This window comes from Athene cunicularia (assembly GCF_003259725.1).
Source record: "Athene cunicularia isolate RWA chromosome 10 unlocalized genomic scaffold, athCun1 chr10_part1, whole genome shotgun sequence".
Lineage (NCBI taxonomy): Eukaryota > Metazoa > Chordata > Aves > Strigiformes > Strigidae > Athene > Athene cunicularia.
The window spans coordinates 7,665,227-7,682,688 of record NW_020799112.1 but is presented as its reverse complement, the minus strand read 5'-3'; the positions used below and the strand labels follow the sequence as shown (position 1 = coordinate 7,682,688).

General features: G+C 54.5%; 1 protein-coding gene across 1 annotated transcript in view; it reads left to right on the top strand.

Annotated features, from left to right (window-relative positions):
- Positions 1 to 13,909: 13,909 nt before the first annotated feature.
- Positions 13,910 to 17,462, top strand: part of ZNF710 (zinc finger protein 710) — a 13,022-nt gene continuing 9,469 nt past the window's right edge. The window contains exon 1 of the mRNA XM_026856268.1: positions 13,910 to 14,215. Within this exon, the coding sequence (XP_026712069.1) occupies positions 14,121 to 14,215 (95 nt within the window). The 5' untranslated portion in view covers positions 13,910 to 14,120. The remainder of the gene's footprint in view (positions 14,216 to 17,462) is intronic.

The following is a 17,462-nucleotide window of genomic DNA, read 5'->3' as shown; positions in this document are numbered from 1 at the left end:
GAAAGCCGGGGGGTCCCCGCGTGGGCCGCGCCCCAAGTTTGGGTACAGTTTCCAGGCGCTGGGATCCGGCCCGACGGCGGCTGTCCCGGGTGTGCTCCCCCCTGTTTACAGCGACAAAGTGCCACGGTGGGGGGGAGGTGTGTGTGTGTGTGTGCTGAAATGAAACCGTGGCCCCGCGGGGCCCAACCTGCTCCGTCCCGCAGCGGGTAGGTCCCGCTTGCGCTTCCCATCACGGAGGTGCCCCCAGATTTCCCGGTGCCGGACACCCCCGACGGCTTCATAGGAAGGTCTGGGGGCACCACTGCTGCCGGGCCGGGGGCTGCTTTGTCCCCTGCATCCCTGCCGGGGACAGCGGCTCGCCCGGGCCCCCCTGTTTGTGCAGCCCATTGATAGCTCCCTGTTAATCAACAGGACGCGGTGGTTGAATTAGTTATAATTAATTAATTAGCTAATCATTACTAGTTTCTTTGTGAGCAGCCTGTGTGGGCAGAGGAGGGGGAGTGATGGGAGTGGAAGGCGTCATCCCGAGGCCTGACCTCCCGCCGGGTCCCAACCCGGCAGCGCCACAGACCCTGCTGGGCTCCTGCACCCCACGTCGTGCTCCTGCCCTTGGCTTGGCAGCTTCTCGTGTCCCCGACGTGCAGCGTTCTCACGAAGCCAATTGTGCAGCAGTTCCAGCCGGGTTTGTGCGGGTAGTCCGGGCCGGCCGCAGATGCCCCTGAGGTTGGGGGGAGACCCCAGACCCATCGGCTTCCCCAGGGAGACTCCTGAGAAGTCGCGACAGGGGCACCGGTCTCGGCGTCTCCTTGGGAGCCCTGGGGGGTCACCGACTCCAGCCACTGTGGCATCAAGCACCGTTTCAGCAGCAAACAGCATCGCTGTGAGCAGTGTCCTCAGCTCCCACCCCTGGGTGACAGCTTCCCTGCCCGTGGGAGCCACGCGAACCCTCCTCACTGGAGCCAGCAAAGGCAGAGCTCCAGTATCAACCTGCTGGGCCAGGCTCCTCGTCTGCGAGCAGGCTCCCATTAACACCCTCCTCGCTCAGCGATCCCATCGTAGCCCTATAAAATGGGAAATTAGATCAGAGTAACTTGAGCTCTGCTACACCCTGAGAAACGTTCCCAACCTAAACCTGGGAGGTGACTGGAGGATTAGCCCTGGATACGCGCAGCAGAGGCAGTGGGCACCCAAGTAGCGTGTCTCCTCTTGTTGCTTTTGACATGGCAGGCTTTGCTTTCATCTCTGAGAAAGTGGTTTTAGTTGGTTTTATTGGACCACAATGCAAAGAAGGTTTTTCATTTATAAATTAGTTTAGGAAACACAGTATAGAGAGGGATGAGAGTCATCCTGCTCTACTGTACAGCTGGAAATGTTAAGGATTAGGCAAAATGGTGGTTTTGTACCACAAAGAACTTACCAGCATAAAATCCCGTGAGTGAGAGTGTTGTCTACATTCCTTACACTTATTTTACATGTATTCTTTGTTGAGAAGAGGGTCCAATTCAGCATCTACTTGAGCATGGTCTCCTTAATATCAACTGAGCCGGTCACATCGTGGTGTCAGGCCGGCGGCAAGGGTAGAGCCAAATGCTGTCCCCACCAGGCTGGGAGCAGGGCTTCTCCTGTCGGTTTTACTGCCATTGCTCCCCCTTTGCCCGCCATGGGTGTTGGTTTCCCCTGACCCATCATGTCTTCTCCGGCGAGCACTGGCAGGCCGAGCCCAGCTGAGCCTGCCCTGCCTGGGCCTGGGGACACCAGCTCCCAGGGCAGGGTGTGAGGTGTCCCAGATACCTGCTCGGGGCGTGCTGGGCGCAGGGGCGACGCAGGTTGGACGGGAAGGACGTGGTTGGGTGGCCAAGACGTGCCGGCCGTGTCGCGGTCCCTCCTTTGTGCCTGCCCGCAGCCCTCGGGATGAGTCACGGTCCCCACTGAGGTCCCTGAGTCCTTCCCGCAGGGCTTGACCTTGGTGAGAGGACTGTGATCCGGTGAGGAGCGTATTCCCTTTGTCCCGCTGTCCCACATTTTCCTCCTTCAGTCCTGTGCACATCTCCTCCTCCTCCCCGGGTCCCTCTCACCCACAGCAGCATGTCGCGGCAGTGTTTGCGTTGGGAGAGGGGCCCAGCGCAGCCCCCCCATGGCCAGGCCCAGCTTTCCCTAAAAACCCAATTTCTGTCAAAAGCGCGGTGCGGTGGAGTGGAGCATGAGAAGTCAGCCGGGAAGGAGGCTCTGGCTGGAGGGGGCTGGGGGGGTTCTGTGTCTGAGAGAGAGGAGGGTCCCACTCTCCTTTGCCCCAGGCACAATGGAGGAGTGGGGTTCTCTCCCGCTGAGAGAACAAGCATGTAATGCAGTTTCTTTCCCAAACTTTAAATTAAGGGGGGAAAACGTGGATTTAAATTTTCCTGATGTTTACTCTCAGCGGTCTGTCCAGCATTTGAGTGACAGCAAAATATTTCTAACAAAAAGAAATAGAAAAAACATGTAAGCATCCTGCCTAAAAATCTCTTTGTAAAGCGTGTAGCTTCCATGGTGCCCTTGTGCTGTTACCATCCTCCCGTTTCTCTGAGCAAATATTTGTACCATGTTTTCCACAATGTATCAAGGGATTTTTATTAAAGAAGTGACCTGGGGTGGGGGGAGGCTTCTTGTTTTTTAGATGACAGGTCTCCTGGATCGCTGTGAACATTCTCAAGTGGGAAGAAATGCTTCATCTCCCACCCTTCCTTCCTTCCTTCTCAGGCCGCCTCTGATTTCACAGGGGGACAGGCAGTGTCCAGATTGCTCTATTTTGCAGGGCAAGGAAAAAAACTTGTAGAAAGTTCATGTAAAACTTTGCAAGACTTGCTTCTGAGGTAAAAAAGAGATAACTGGGTGATGGGGGAGCACCAGAGGCTGAGCAGGGGCAGGATGCTGAATTAGAACGAGGTACCTCCTGCAGCCCTGGGGTCTGTCCAAGAGCCTCGAGGGGCATCAAAGTTGTACAAATGGATTTTTAAAAACAAGACACGTTATTTTTAACTCAGCAATGCCCTCCTCAAGGCTGAGGGGATGAAAATGTTACACTGAGTTTGTGCAAGTCTGCAGGAGTGAGATGGATCAGGAGGCTGGTGGCGAGGTGGAGGGACCGGCGTGTGTTCAGGCCCATCCCGTGTCACCAAGCTGGCAGGATCCAGCCGACACAGAGCGCGGCCTCCCTCAGTGCAGGGGTTCTGTGCAATTTGTGGGTGCGGTGGTGGGTGGAGGGGGATCGGGACATTGCTGGCTCAGGCTGCCAAGGGCTTGGGGAGGTCCCAGAGTGGCAGCCGGCCACTTGGCACGGGGCAGCAAGGAGGAGAAGCACTGAGGTTTCACTCCGCAAGGTGCAGCTTGTGCGGGGAGGGATGAGTGGGAGACCAGGGAAACCCTGTTTTACCCCCGAAAGTAATACATGCTCTTCAGGAGCGGTCCAGGGGAGGGAAAGGGCAGCACAGTGTGGAGCACGGTGACGGTGACATTTTGTGAGGGTAATTGAGTAGTAGCCTACAAAGGAGGAAAAATTGTAACTGTTCTTCACCTTAGAAGGTTAAAAATTAACTGAATTGACCAAGAGTCAGACTTAAGCCAGCAGGTCAGGTGAAGAGCTTTAGGATGCAGCTATGACTGATGGGTGGGATGTTGCTCCCTATATAAAGCAGGAGGGGTGATGCCACTGGAAATGCCACTGAGCTTTCAGGCAGCAGGTGGTGCAGAGCTGCCCACAGCATGAACGACGGGGAAGGGCCTGACAAACCCGCCCCGGAGGTGGTGGCAGTTTGGTGTTAGAGCTGCTGCGGTGTCTGGAGGAGCTGTACCTGCCCGGGCGCTGGGGCTGGAGACGTCAGCGCTGCAGCAGGAAAAGCAGCTCCCAGTGCAAGCGTGTTTTAAGTGGATGCTGTGACGGAGAGTGATTGAAATGAGTGAATTTAGTTAAAATCAAAACTCTATTCTTCGCCTCTTTCCCCTTGCTCTTCAACACATTCTGTGGGCCCCTGTGCCCCAACGAACAGCACGCTTCCCTCTTGCATGCAAAGCCATGAGTATCTCCAGTGCAGCCAGCAAATGATGGACACAAAGAGGTTTTGACTAAGAAGGAAATATCAGTCAATCCTTTAAAGGCTTTATCTCAGCACGTCAGTTTGAGGAAGAATGTGTTTTAACCAGGAAGCAGCACGTGGACGTGTTCATTGTTTTACTTCCACATCTTGTGTACGTGAAACCATGTTTCTGCGCTGGTTCTGTACACCCAGATGCACTTTGCTGGGCAGCATGGGTGCCGCTGTAGTTAAAAAGGGGAATTTTGTGGGGATTACAGGCTGAGGCCACAGACCGTTGGTGCAGAAATGAAATCTCTTGCTGGGTGCTGTCCTTCTGAAGCCTTTCACATCCTTCCCTATGAGGCGCTGCTGTTTCCTGCCACCGCTCCAGCAGCCAGCACGGCAACAGGGCTGGGTTTGCTCCCGGTGGCCCCACCGGGACGGGGGAAGAGCCAGGCTTTGCCCCTGGCAAGCAGAAGCCACACCAGGCTGGAGTCATGGGCAACCCAGTGAGGGAGAGGGAGGAAGGACAGGCAGAGCTGCAGGAGGAAGAGCGCTTGCTGGCTGTCTCTAAATTTATCTTTCCTGTTTCTCGGCAGCAGCATTGTCTTGTGTCCGTGCTCTGTGGTGCCGGGTCACTTCTCCCCTCTCTGCCCTTTCTCTGACATCTCATCACTTGTCTGTACTATGCTGGGTTTAACGAGTTCTCTGTCCTTCCCCTGCTTTTTCTTCCAAATTTTTAGTTCTTTAAGTGCTCCCGAAGGTAGTTTTCCCATCCTTCTCCCTTGTCCTGTTCTCACTCCCCTGTGCTGAGGCCGCTGTCTCAGGACCCTTCCAGCTGGGGCTGGGGAGGGTTAAACTCCAGATCAAGGGGTGTCTTGGGGCATGTGGGCTCATCACGGCCAGGACTGGAAGAAAAAGCGCAAACTGGATGACAGCATTGGATGTTTTCTCTTGGGTATTCTGGGGAGCTGGCTGCTGTTCCAGCCAGGGCATGCATCCATGGGACTGTGGGATTCCCCTTCCTCTCAGAGGACTTTCTACTCTCGGGTGTTGAACCCCCAGCCATCTGAAATGGGGGCACCATAAAATCTGACTGTTAATCCCCCCCTACTCTGTGCCAGTTGCAATCTTTTATTTTTTTGAGCCATCTGAGAGTTACCGTTTTCAGGCATCGACCGACCTGCCCTCCTTGCTTTGCCCCTTGGCTTTGCTCCGGAGATGATGGTCTATTTTAACCATGGCTATTTCGTGCTCACCCTTCAGCCCTTGCTCATGAGAGGAGCTGCAGACCCAGGGCCTGGGTTTGTCGGCACGGGTGCCCTCCGGAGAAAAATGACTTTCTAGAAGACAGAGCTGTAGGCAGAACGGAAAGAGCCTTTTCCATTGGTGGTGCCAAGACTTTTTGCTGAACTTCTTCTTGTCTTCCCCTGTTTTACGCCTTGGCCATTCAGCACGTGCTTGTGAAGCCCGTCAGGGTAATTGCAGAACTCGTCTGCAGAGAGCAAGCCTTGATTTATGGGGGCTTGAGTGGTTTGGTTTCATTTTATGATTATCAACAAGGGACACATATAAGCAAATTATTTCAACAGCTGAATATTCTGTATATTTATAGGACTTTCTTGCTGTAAGAAGAAAGAGTGCAAAATACAGCAATTATGCAGATTGTGATAAAAATGGGGACTGGGGTGGTTCAAGCAGACCCGAGTGTGAGCCAGCCCATGGTGCTGCCAAAGCAGAGGCAAAACGCCTGTAGACAAAACCAGCCCTGCAGATGCATTATAAAATATTTATTAAGATGAGTAAAAAGTACAAACGTTTCCACCCTCCTCAGTCACAGCCAGCATTTGTCCACTGAGTTTTCCCTTGTATCAGTCTTTGAGCTCTTTCTCCCTGCCTGACATCTGCTCCGGGTTCAGGAGTGAAACGGCAGTGATCTGTGGGGCCCTAGCGTGGCGCGGGGCAAGCTCCAGGTGCGTGAGGTCGAGCCCGTGTCCAATGCTCCAGCCGGGTTCACACGCTCCAGACAGCGGTGCCAAACTCCATCCTTTGAACTCTATTTCAAATAAATAAATAAATATGCAGCGCTTGGGTAAAATCTCAGCCTCCACTTGGCGTCAGGAGTGCTGGGTGAACCCTCACCATATGACAACATACAGAAAAACATAAGTGCAATAAGCGGAAATTTCTTTTAGCTTGGCCACGTCAGCCCCTCAGGAGTACGCCGTCAACGCAGCGTTCCTCCAGATCAGCAAGAACCTTTGCCTTCCCCTGCCAGACAAACAACCATGGTCCTCTGGCTGCCATGGATTTAAAAGGCATCTGCCATGCAGAAAGGCCGACACTTTGATGGCTCGTAGGTGGCTGGTGGCAGCCACGTCGATCCTGTCGATCGACTGCAAGGGAACGTGCAGCCCCTTGCCCCAACAGCTGGATGCGCCTGGGCTCTGCTCACTGCTGCTCCCGTCTGATGTGTTTCAGGACTCAGATTTGAAAATCCAAGTTTCTGGTCCCCTAAAGTCCCCAGGAACGTGAGGGACGTCGGATGTGGAGCCCTTTGTGCAGGGAACCTTTCTGCAGAGATCACCCCCATGGGTTCCTCACTGATGTGTCTGAAGTGGGATAAAAAGTAGCTCAGCCTAAAGAAAAAAAAGAAAATCCCCCAACTTCACTGTCTCATAGACTCTCAAATAGTCTGAAATTATATATACAGCCTTTATTTTTTGAAGCACCTGTCCTGTAGCTGCCGTACATTCATTATCCTTCATTAGGGCGGACGCAGTGCCTCCTGGCTTGAAGAGGCGCTTTCCATATCAGTCACTCTGACTTCACTGGCTTCAGTTTTACCTGTCACCGTTTCGGGCTTTTCATCTGTGTCAGGTTAGGCTCCACGCTGGAGGATTTTTTCCTTTAATGACAAAAGTTTGGTATTTTGAAACAGGCTCTTTGTGTTCCCGTGGTGCCAGCACTTGGGGCTGTGGACAAACCGCTGTCCCTGGTCCCCAGCAGGGTGGCCGGGGACGGTGTGCGTGCACCAGGGCTTGGAGAACTGTTTGCTGAGTTTTGCGAGGCTGAGAGCAATGCGGGGTGGAGCCGTGCCCGCCCAAACCCCCAACGCACACATCGTGGTCAGGGGCACAAACAGCCTCTCTACAGCCAGGATGCCGGGTAGCGGCAGCAGCACCAGCGGCTGCGGTGGCCCTGTTAGCCATGACAAAGTTTTGGCTAGCGAAGCCCTCGGCACTGGCTGTTGTTTGTCACCGCAGGTGACCCTGTGGTGGTGGGTCCTGGTGTGAGGATGGAGCTGGGGGCCTGAGTCCCGTGGACAACTGTTTCTGACTTGTCTCCCCCCTCTCACCCCACGTCTCCAGTTCGGGTGTCACTGTAGACCTGCTGCGGGGATGGTGCCCGGAGCTGCCGGGGTGGGCGCAGAGGCTGGGGGGGGGACACTCTGGGGGTGTCCTTCATTCGTCCGACTCCCCTTTCACCCCCTCAGGGTTTGCTCTGGGTCTCTGTGGCTGCCAGAGACTGTCAGGACCTCAGGAGGAGAGCGGACACAGCAAACTTTGATTTGTGCCCTAAAACTGCTGGGAGACAAGGCACCTGCGGCTGGGGGGATGCTCGTGCTGCACCAGAGCAGGGCAGGCTGCCTGCACCCCCGCTGCCCACAGCAAGGCCCCTCCTGCAGTGGTATGGGGCAGAGCAGCCCATGTCCCCCCATGCCACAAATGCGACCACGTTGGTGCCCCGCCAGCAGATCCCCCCCAGACGCCTGCGGCTGTCCCCGGGCCAGCACTTCCAGGGGAGGCCGGAGGGCCCGGGCTGGTGCCTGGTGTGGGTGGGAGGGGGCCCAGTGACTCCCCAGACCCTGCCCGTACCTCTGCGGGAAAGCTCCGGTTCTCCCTCCTCCTTTCACCAGCAGGCCATAGAAAATGGCACTTGATGTGTTTGTTCTTTAACATTTCTGCCACCATGGCTGGTGTCACCTGTGAGTTCTGCAGGGGAGATGTCATGTGTTGGAGATAATTCCCCAAGTTATTTTGCTGGGAGATCCTGCGTTTTTTCTCCATACTTCACCTCACAAAGGCTTATCGGGGATCTTTCCCCTTCACTAACAGCAAACCGCGGCTGGTGGTGCTCAGGGATGGCCCTGTGGCTGCTGGCTCGCAGGGCCGGTGCGGTTGGTAGCCGTTTTCTCAAAGGCAGAACAGCCTGAAAATCTGAAGTTCACAGAGGAGACGTGAAATGTCCCCTCAGCCGGCAGCTCCTCTCCCTCTCAGATCATCATCTGTGCTGGCAGCAGGACCGGGCTCCACTTACCGGTGATAGCAGCTTCAGAAGCTCTGACAAGTTTTACATGTGAAAGATTATCTGGTCAAGTATTAATTAACATACTCAAATTAGATCCTCTCGGCTATGTTTATCATATTACCCAGCCCAGCAGAGGTGAGGGCGGATGCGGTGACACCATCTCCCCCTTCCCCGCAGTGAGGGGGGTAATGTGGGGGCTCGGGGGGAGCGTTTCCCTGCCACTGTTCAGCACATGGGAAGATTGAACTTATCAGCAAAATCACGTGCAGTCCGGAGTGTCCACTTTCCTCCCAGCCTTTAGCTCTGGTTGGACATTTCTGGCTGCTGGGAGTGACTCTGGGCAGCCCCCATGTCCCTGTTCCTCCATTCTTGCAGCCCAGCGCAGGACGGAACCCGAGTGGGAAGGGGGTGGTGGGACCCAGCACCACGCGGGAAGCACTGCCTATATGTGGGCAAGCTCCACACATGGGGAGTATAAAAAACGTATTAAAATTGTTCCCAAGGATGAGGGCAGCAATGCTCCTGAAAGTGAGTCTGTCTACCCTCGGTCCCCACATCCCATCCAGCAACTCCCGCTCCCGTCAGGGTGACACACATCTCCCATTTACAACATTTTGGTTGTTTTTCCCCTTCTACAACCAGCCAGCTGGGTTATACACAGGCGGGTGCCCAACCTCCTACTTGCATATCGGTTCCTCCGACTCCCAGCCCCTTTTACTGCTCTGCTTTGAGGTCCCCGTGGTTTATGATTAACCCCTGGCACCGGGGGACACTGAGCAGGAGCGATGCTGAGCAGCTGCTGGACCAGGAGCATCATCTCCCCCTGCCGCGAGCTCTCACCGGCCGCCTGGGCCGGCTTTGCTGTCCGGCAGCATTGTGAGCCCACAGCGAGCTCGCTGCCTGCAGGAACCCGGGCTGCTTGTTGCCTCCTGCTCGGTTTTGCTCCATCCCAGGAGGACCCTGCTGTCCTGGGGGGCTCCATTGTCAGTGTTTTCCCCTCAGTGCTCTCCCAGTGCCCCTCTCCTCACTGCGCTTTGGGGTTCACCTCCACGCGTGAGGGTCTATTTCCCTCCCACCTCTGCTGAAGACACTGAACAAAACGGGACGGTGCTGGGCTTTGCAGACAGGTTTGGGGGCTGCACCAGCCCACCCATTGCACTCGCAGCACCTGGCCCAGAACCAGGCCCTTGGGTTTGCTTCTGTCATGACCATCCCTCATCTTTCTCGGCAGGGTTTGGGTTTTGACCTGAATCTCTGGCGCCAGTTGCTTTCATGGCCACACTTGTTTCTACAGATCTGTTTTTTCTGGATATTTGCTCTGTGGTTTTTCCAAGGGACAGTGTGGTGCCTTTTCTTCTGGGGGACCTTCTGCGTGAGGACAGTCCTTCCCAGACCCGCTCAGTGCAGAATTTCATTTACTTTTTTTACATATCTGCATGTGTGATTACTGGGAGAGGTATTTTTAAAAGTAGCTCGGCGTCTCTTTCAGGGAGTTAGCAAAGAGCAGATTTATTTTCTGCTATGCTGAGAATTAACTCCCCTTTCTTCCTCTTCCCTCTGCCCCCGCTGGAAAGAGAGAGAATGCAGAAAAGAAGAAAGGATTTACATTGTGGTGGTGATTGGCACAGGCTGTGAATGAGAGGTCATTTCATCTGGCTGTTTCTTTTCAAGCGCTCTTTTTTTCGTGCACACTGTATTCAGGCTGGGAGCATTCTTTCTTTTCAAAGCTTCTCTGTCTGTCTCTCTCTTCCCCCTCCTTTATTTTTCATCCCTTTTCTTTACTTTTGCTGTCTTTTCATTCTGTTTTTCTCCACCCCCTTGGGGCTCCATTTTTTCTTTCCTTTTTCCTCTATTCAGTTCCTTTTTTCTTCTCGCATCTTTTTTGAATAGCTCTTCTATTTTCGGAGAGGAAAGGGAGTATGTCGAAGCGAAGTCGTTGCAGCAAGGAGGAACTTGAAAGTCTTTTCTTTCCCTGTTTATTTCACTTAAAAGCAAAAATTGTTTTCCAAGGGAGAGTGAGGTTTCTGTGTGCAGCCTTTGAAGCAAGTCTGGGACAGCAGCGGGGCTGGCCGTGGTGGGATTTCTCCCCACTCCACACCACAAACACCGTCAGTCCCAAACTCCTGACAAATACCCAGAGCCCTGTGAAGCGCGGGGGGGTCTGCGGGTCGGTGCTGCTTTGGCTGGGGTGTGGGTGCTCGTGCCGGGAGAGGGGAGTCCAGGCAGGAGCAGCCCCTCTCCTTTGGCTCCAGCTGGGCTCGCTGTCCCCTTCAGACACCAATTACTTGTATTTAATTGCTATTTCAGTCTCTGGTGCTCCTGTGCGAGCAAGCAGCAGCATTTTAAGATGTGCTGGGACAATGAGCTCTGAAGGCAAGATCCCAAGAGTTCTTCACTGCGGCGTGTGTCCCCGTGTGGCGATGGGGAGGAGGGGGCTGAATGGGGAACGAGAGGCCACATTTGAGTCATTTTGAAGGGGAAATGTTGCACAAGCAGCCCATGGGGAAGTGTGGGACGTGCCAGAGCCCTGCGCTGGGGAGCGATGCCGGGTCCCGGGGCAGCCGTTGGCTGCGGAGAGTCTCTGCACTTGATGGACACGGGGTGCCGGGGCTCCATGGATTCAGGCCCTCCCATGGTAGAAGAGTGGGAAGGGACTCGTATGCGTCCATAAGGCCACAGCGATTCCGGTCAGGTCTCAGGGAAGGGTCCTCGCTCAGCTGGATGAGGCTGAGCTCCCTGACACAGTTCGGTGCCACCAGCAGCTCATTTTCAGAGCTCTCCTGGCAGCTCCATCATCTTGCTTCAAGAAGAGCTGCCTAGGAAGAATGGCTGATAAATCTGGCATAAAGCTTGATCAGTTTGGTCTTCTAAAGAAGAGGCGGTGTTGTGTTGAGTAGCAAAGCAACAGGAGTTCCTGCAGGAAGGCAGATGTGGGGGGCGATGAGAGTCCCCCGCTGCTGCAGGCGTTAACTGCCAGCAGGCTGTGGTGCAGCTTCAGCCGCTCGAGGAGTGAAGGCGTTTTACAGTCCCAGGGCAGAAGCAGAGCACTGGCCCCAGCGTTTGCTTTGGCTTGGTCCCTCTGTGCACAGCAGTTTTGTGAGGAGACTCTTCTGGTTCAGGGAAAGCACTCGTGGTAATGAACCTGCTCTGATGGGCTCCTCGCTGCTCTGCCTGCCACAAAACGGGGGTCCCCGGGAAGTGACCCTATGCTGCCAAGTCACCCAGGGCCTACCCTGCTCCTTACCTACCATACTCCAGACCCCAGAGGAGCACGTCCCCGTGGCCAAACTGATGCAATTCGACTCTGATTTTCAGAAAGCATCTTTTCCCTGTTAATTTTAGGTTGCCCTGGTTGCTTTGGAATAAAGTAGAAGCTGAGGGTTAATCTAAGACCCATGAACAGGCGCTGGCTGGGAGGCACCATCTCTCCTGTTGGTGTGTTAGAGAGAGGCCGGAGGACGGGGTCAGAGCTGGCTGGTGATCACCCAGCACCCAGCAGCTGGCTCCTGCGGGGGAAAGTAAGGCCGAGGGTGTCGGTGCATGCCTGGGGCTGCTCCTCTCCCGCTCAAACAGTGGTTCTGGGCTAACAGCAAAGCGGGAACACCTTGCGCCGCCGCCCCGACGGCGGAATGCGGGTGGGTGAGCCCTGCTGCAGCTCAGGAGGGGCATCTGGTTGCCCGATCCTGAACGTCTTGTAGTATGAGCGGAGAATTCTGCTTCCCCTTTGTTTGAAGGGCATCGGAGAAAGGTTGGAAGGGCCTTGCCAGAACATGGTAACTTCCTTGTCCCCTGGCAGTGGTGCACACTGGGGGCTCAGGCACAGGCAGGAGTCCCAAGGCTTGCGGGTGGGCTACAGGAGGAGTGGGAGGGGAGCTGGTGGCACGGCGGTTAATGAAGTAGATAATTTTTTTTAAAGTGAGATTCAAATAATTGTAACCCCGAGATATAGAAGACATTGAAGGAGATGAAAAGGGAGAGAGAAAGAAAGGAAGCAAAGGACAGAGGTTTGGAATAGAGAGGGAGATTAGGAGATAGATGAAAGAGAAAGGAGAAAGATAAGAGGGAGAGAGGGGACAGATCTCCAGCGAGAGATGGGCGTTGCCAGGGAAACGGGAAGAATGAGGGAGCGACGGAGGGATGGAAGAGCGGAGGATGCTGGGGGTGGGGAGCAACGATGGAGGGATGGAGGCTCGGTCTCGGGTGGAGGAGGAAAGTGGATTCTCAGCAGAAAGGGAAGCAGGAGCGGGATGTCCCAGCTCAACATGGGTGCTGGGAAGCCACAGCAGTGTTTGGGACGGTGGCTCTGTCCCTCCACAGTGAACGGCTGCGGCGGCTGCTGCTGCTGCTCATGGGCTGAATGACCCCTCTCACCCTGCACTTCCATCAGCTGAAACATTTTGTGCCCACTGCAGGGAGTCTTTCCTAAGAAACAGAGCACCGCACTGCACCCACCCCAAGTCCAACACACGGATCTTCTTCCAGAGGGCTGGTGGGAGCTGAGAGAGGATCTGACCTGGGAGGGAGAGCCCCTGCCTGTGCTCAGCCTCGATATTTATATCCCCCTTCCAGATGCGGCTGCTGCATTTCAGAGATAAAAACAGCGAGTGCGTGACAGTGAGGCCAGAGCAGTGACCTGCTCGTGGGGGAAGACGGGCACCAAGGTGCAGAGCAGTGCCTGATCCCTGTCCCACAGAGCCGAGGTTCCCTGTGGACGTCGGGTGCCAGGCGGGCATCAATGCTGGTGTCACATGTGGCGGTTGCAGATGGCTCCCGCAGCTGGAGTGGGGGTGGTGGCCGGGCAGAGCCTGTGGCGTGACAGGGCCAGAGCTGCCCCATTTCCAGCAAACAGCCCAGCCTCGGTGGCAGCTGCACATGGGACCAGGAAGAGAAATTATGGGCTTGAAAGCCGAGCACTGCGGACATCATTTGAACACCCAGAGACAGTTTTGTGCTCAGCTTCGGCCTTGGCGGGTTCCAGGAAATGTGCCAGTGGCACCGACTGCTCCCACGTCCCAGGGCTGGCGATGGGGAGGGGTGAACCAGGCGCCTTCATGAGCCCTACACATTTATTCTGCAGATACAGTAATCTCCAGTTAATTAAAAAACATTCCTTTTTCCCTTCCAGAGGTTGCCAGTAACTTGGTGGCCACAAACATAAATATTTACTTCTCACCAATGAACATAACGATTGGGGTAAGAATCACAAAAAGAAGCATCAACAGATCGATCAGGGAAGGGTTTAACATGATCAGACAAAGCGGGTGCTGCTCCTTTCCCCGACACACTTATCTATCACACAGACCTGACGTCGTCGTTTTTCCCAACTTGTTTTTCCACCTAATCTTACTAGAAAATGTTATCTATAGCATGCTGCAAATTGTAGGTTGTGTGGGTTTTTTTTCTTTTTAACTCAGAGCCCCCGAAGATGATCATTTCTCCGCCCAGAACCACTTCACATGCTACACGTGATATACTGTATGTCTTTCCTTGTTGGGAAGCGTATTCAGGGCTGAAGGGAGCACTTCTGCTTTCTTACCAACTTACAAGAAGTAGTTCTTTTCTCTAGAGAAAAAAGTTCTCCTTAAAAATGGAGTTAGATAGTATCTAACGTGGAGACGCTGACTGAATGAATTTGAACGTTGTTTTGATTTCTTTAAAAAAGCGGAGTTTATTTGGTCGCAGCAACCCTGCGCCACGCATCCTCTTCCACGTTTCTCAGAACTTCGTCTCGCTATTTAAAGTCCAGTTTATCTGCGTCAGATGCCAGTTCTGAGGCAAGAAGTAGTGCTTTCGGTTCTGCCACAGGCTGAGGCGGGCGGGCTGGGCAGCGGTGGCCGGCGTGGAGCCAGGGTCAGGTACGTGTCCCCCGCGTCCCACAGCTCTTGACCTTGACCGGGCCTGGTGAGGTTGGGGTTGGGTGTAGCTGGTGTCGTAGCCCGGCTGTGGTGTGGGGCAGCTCGTCCCACCCAGGGAAGCTGTCGTGGCCCCGGCAGAGCGTGGGAGACCCCTCGCGCCTCCACCCCCCGCTCAGCCCCAGCTCAGCGTTTAACGAAACCAAGATGAACTCGTAAATCCTCAGGCCTGGTACAGGACAAATGCTCTGGGTCAGTTTTATGAATAATTTTAGTTGTTGTGATTTTCAGCGAAAACAGTTTTTCTGTTTAGAGTTTTTGTGGGTGGTTTGAGCAGCTTTATGTGAAAACCGTGAAAAAAGATGAAAGACTGATTTTTCCTTTATTAGATTTAAATGAAAGCTTCTTTTAAGAAAGGAAGGAAAATGAAATCAATGGTGTTCTCACAAATACTACAGACCCATTGATCGGCCATTTTCTGTTAAAAATGGTTGAAAACTTTTGCTTTCTCCCCCTACGAGATGACCCCCACGTGCCCAACTTCACCCTGTCGTCTTTAGCCCCGATTTTTGCCTGGGCTCAGCCCCAGCACCCCAGGAGCTTCACCCGGTGCTTCCACTGCGGTGTCTGCCCCTTGTGCCAAGAGCTGTGACCCCCCAGGGCACCCACGGTGGGGTGGGTCTGCAGGGGGTCCCACAAAGGGTCCTGAAAAGGATGCTGCAAAGGGGGTCCCACAAAGGGGCTTCTGAAATGGGGGTCCCACAGTGGGGGTCCCTCAAAGGGTCCTTCAGAGGGTCCTGCAAAGGGTCCCACAGTGGAGGTCTCAAAGGGGGTCCCACAAAGGGTCCCACAGTGGGCATCCCACAAAGGGCCCTGCAAAAAAGATCCAGCAGCCACCCAGCCTTGACAGCACCTTCCGTGGGGCAGGAGCCCCCCCGGGATTGAGGTGCAGGAGGGCATCTCCCGCAGCTGGGATGAGCAGGGACACAGTTGGCCCCGGGGACTTGCTGCCATGCAGGTTTAAAGCCGAGCTTTAAGGGAAGGGCTCTCTGTCCGTCCGGGATGGCCTGAGTGCATTGCTGGGGTTGCACCATTGATTTTCTTTCTGCCAGGAACAAGTCCTAAAGGCCTCCCCAGATTGCTGTTGGGTTTGTCATACAGGCTGTAACACCAAACACAGGCGGGGAGGTGAGTTAGATGAGATAAGCTGCTGCCAGTACCAGCTGGACCCAGGCACCCGCTCATGTGCCTGCACTTACCCTCTGATGGGGCAGGGATAACAGCAGGCAGGAGCAGGGAGGGTTCCTGTGTGCCTGGCAGGGGGGAGTCACTACTGCTTAGGATGGCTGTAAGAGGTAAATCTCACAAACCCATGGGGTTTTGGATGCTCTGTGCTCCCTTTCCCGTGGGGAGGGTTGGGTGAGGTTTGGTGACTGTGCCGCTTGTTCTGTGCATGATGCAAAGAGTAGCAGGGAGACCGGTGTTTGATTGGGAAATGGAGCCTGGGAGAAGGCAAGGGTCTGCATGATAGTTAGTCCCTCAGCAGAGGTGCTGAGGGAGTGGTGGGGAGCTGCGGGCCCTTGCAGAACACCTGCAATGGGACTCCAGCCAGGACAGTGCTTGGGGGGGAGTGGGGGGCCCTTTTACTCAGGTTCCGCCCCCCATCAGACCTAGGATGTTGCAGACAGACCTTGTCTGTGTGCACAGGTGAGCTTTCATGAACCAGACGTCATTTTTCTTAAGCTGCTCCATTTAGGATTGCCAAGAGTCTCATCTCCAGAGCTGCTGCCTTGGTGTCTGCTGTGGCTGAGCTGCGCTAGGCGCTGGTGCAGAGGGTGGTGGTGTGAGGCAGTGGAGCACTGGGTGAAACTGAGGGTGTTAAAACAGGAAGAGTGTCTGGAGACAGATGCCTCTTAGTCTGGTGCAGTGGCTGTAAGATCTGGAATCCAGCAAGAAATGTACTGGGGGGTTGGAGAGGCTGTGGGGCAAAGTGCTGTTGCAAGAGGGGACCTGCCTGGTGTAAGTGACCCTGGGTGAGAGTTTGGTGTTTGGGTGGTTAAAATGAAGCAAGAGAAGTAAATAGAAGTAAAATTACATCAGAAGGTAAAAGCTATGTAAAAAAAAGCTATTTTTAAGTGCCTAAAAACCGGGAGGTGAGCGAGAAACTGGTGGAGGCTCTGAGGAGGGTGGGCAGGAAGCGCAGGGATGTGCCTGACTCTTCCCGGCTGTGTTGAGAAAGGCAGGAGGAGAAGAGCAATTGCACAAAGACAAAAACCTCCCAGGAGTGGGAAGAGAAATGCCGAATTTCACAGCCCCCCTGAGGAGCAGGGATGGGAGCTGCTGTGGCTGGCCCTGGGTGCGTCCCTCCCGCACGGCGCAGGGGGACACTGAGGAGGGGGAGCAGGAGCACGTCATGCATGGCTTTCCTGGGGAGGTCGACAAATGCGTCTGTGTAACTCTGTGGGCGAGCGTCTCCATCGGTGAATGAGCCAGAGAGACCCTAAAGCTGAGCTAGAGGTCTTGATTTAGGCCTGGGGTGGGCTCATTTCCCAGCTGTGGTAAGTGGGCAGGGATAGCCGAGCTCCAGCAGAAACCTTCCACGTGCAGCCATGGGAAGGATCTGGAGGCTCGAGCTGGGGAGGAAGAGGAGTTGCTCTTGTGTTGCTGCTGAGATCAGTATTAAGACACATTTAATTTGTGTCTTTCTGAATGGGGAGGTGGGACAGAGGGATGAGCGGAACGCACCAAACAATAGTTGGAAAAGGGGGTTAGGGAGGTCAGCGTGGAGAGGCATAGAGGTGATGGGGTGGAGCAGATCCCTGTCCCTGCAGTGTGTGACACAGTGCTGGCAGAAGGGCCTGGCCCCTTGGGCTGGGGGCAGGAGGCAGCAGAAATGGTGTGGTAACACAAAACCAGGAGCATTTAAAAATTCAGTATCCACAGCAGAGATGGGACCCCAGCCTGCAGTGCTACTGGGTGTGTGCCTTTTTACAGTAATCCTCACAACTCTTCCTCAGAAATGGATGTTGGCATTGTACCCCTTGAAATAGATATGGACTTTGCCCTTGGAAAACAGGGAGTGGAAGGGCAGGATGAGAAGGACAGGGTGAGCAGAAGAGCACAAAGACACAAGTGCTTTGTTCGAACCGCTCTGTTGCTGCTGGGGCTGGCAAGGCACAGGTGTGCTTTGAGAAGAGATGTGAAGAAATTGGTGTAGTAGCAGATTTTTGCATAGATTCCCCCCCCCCCC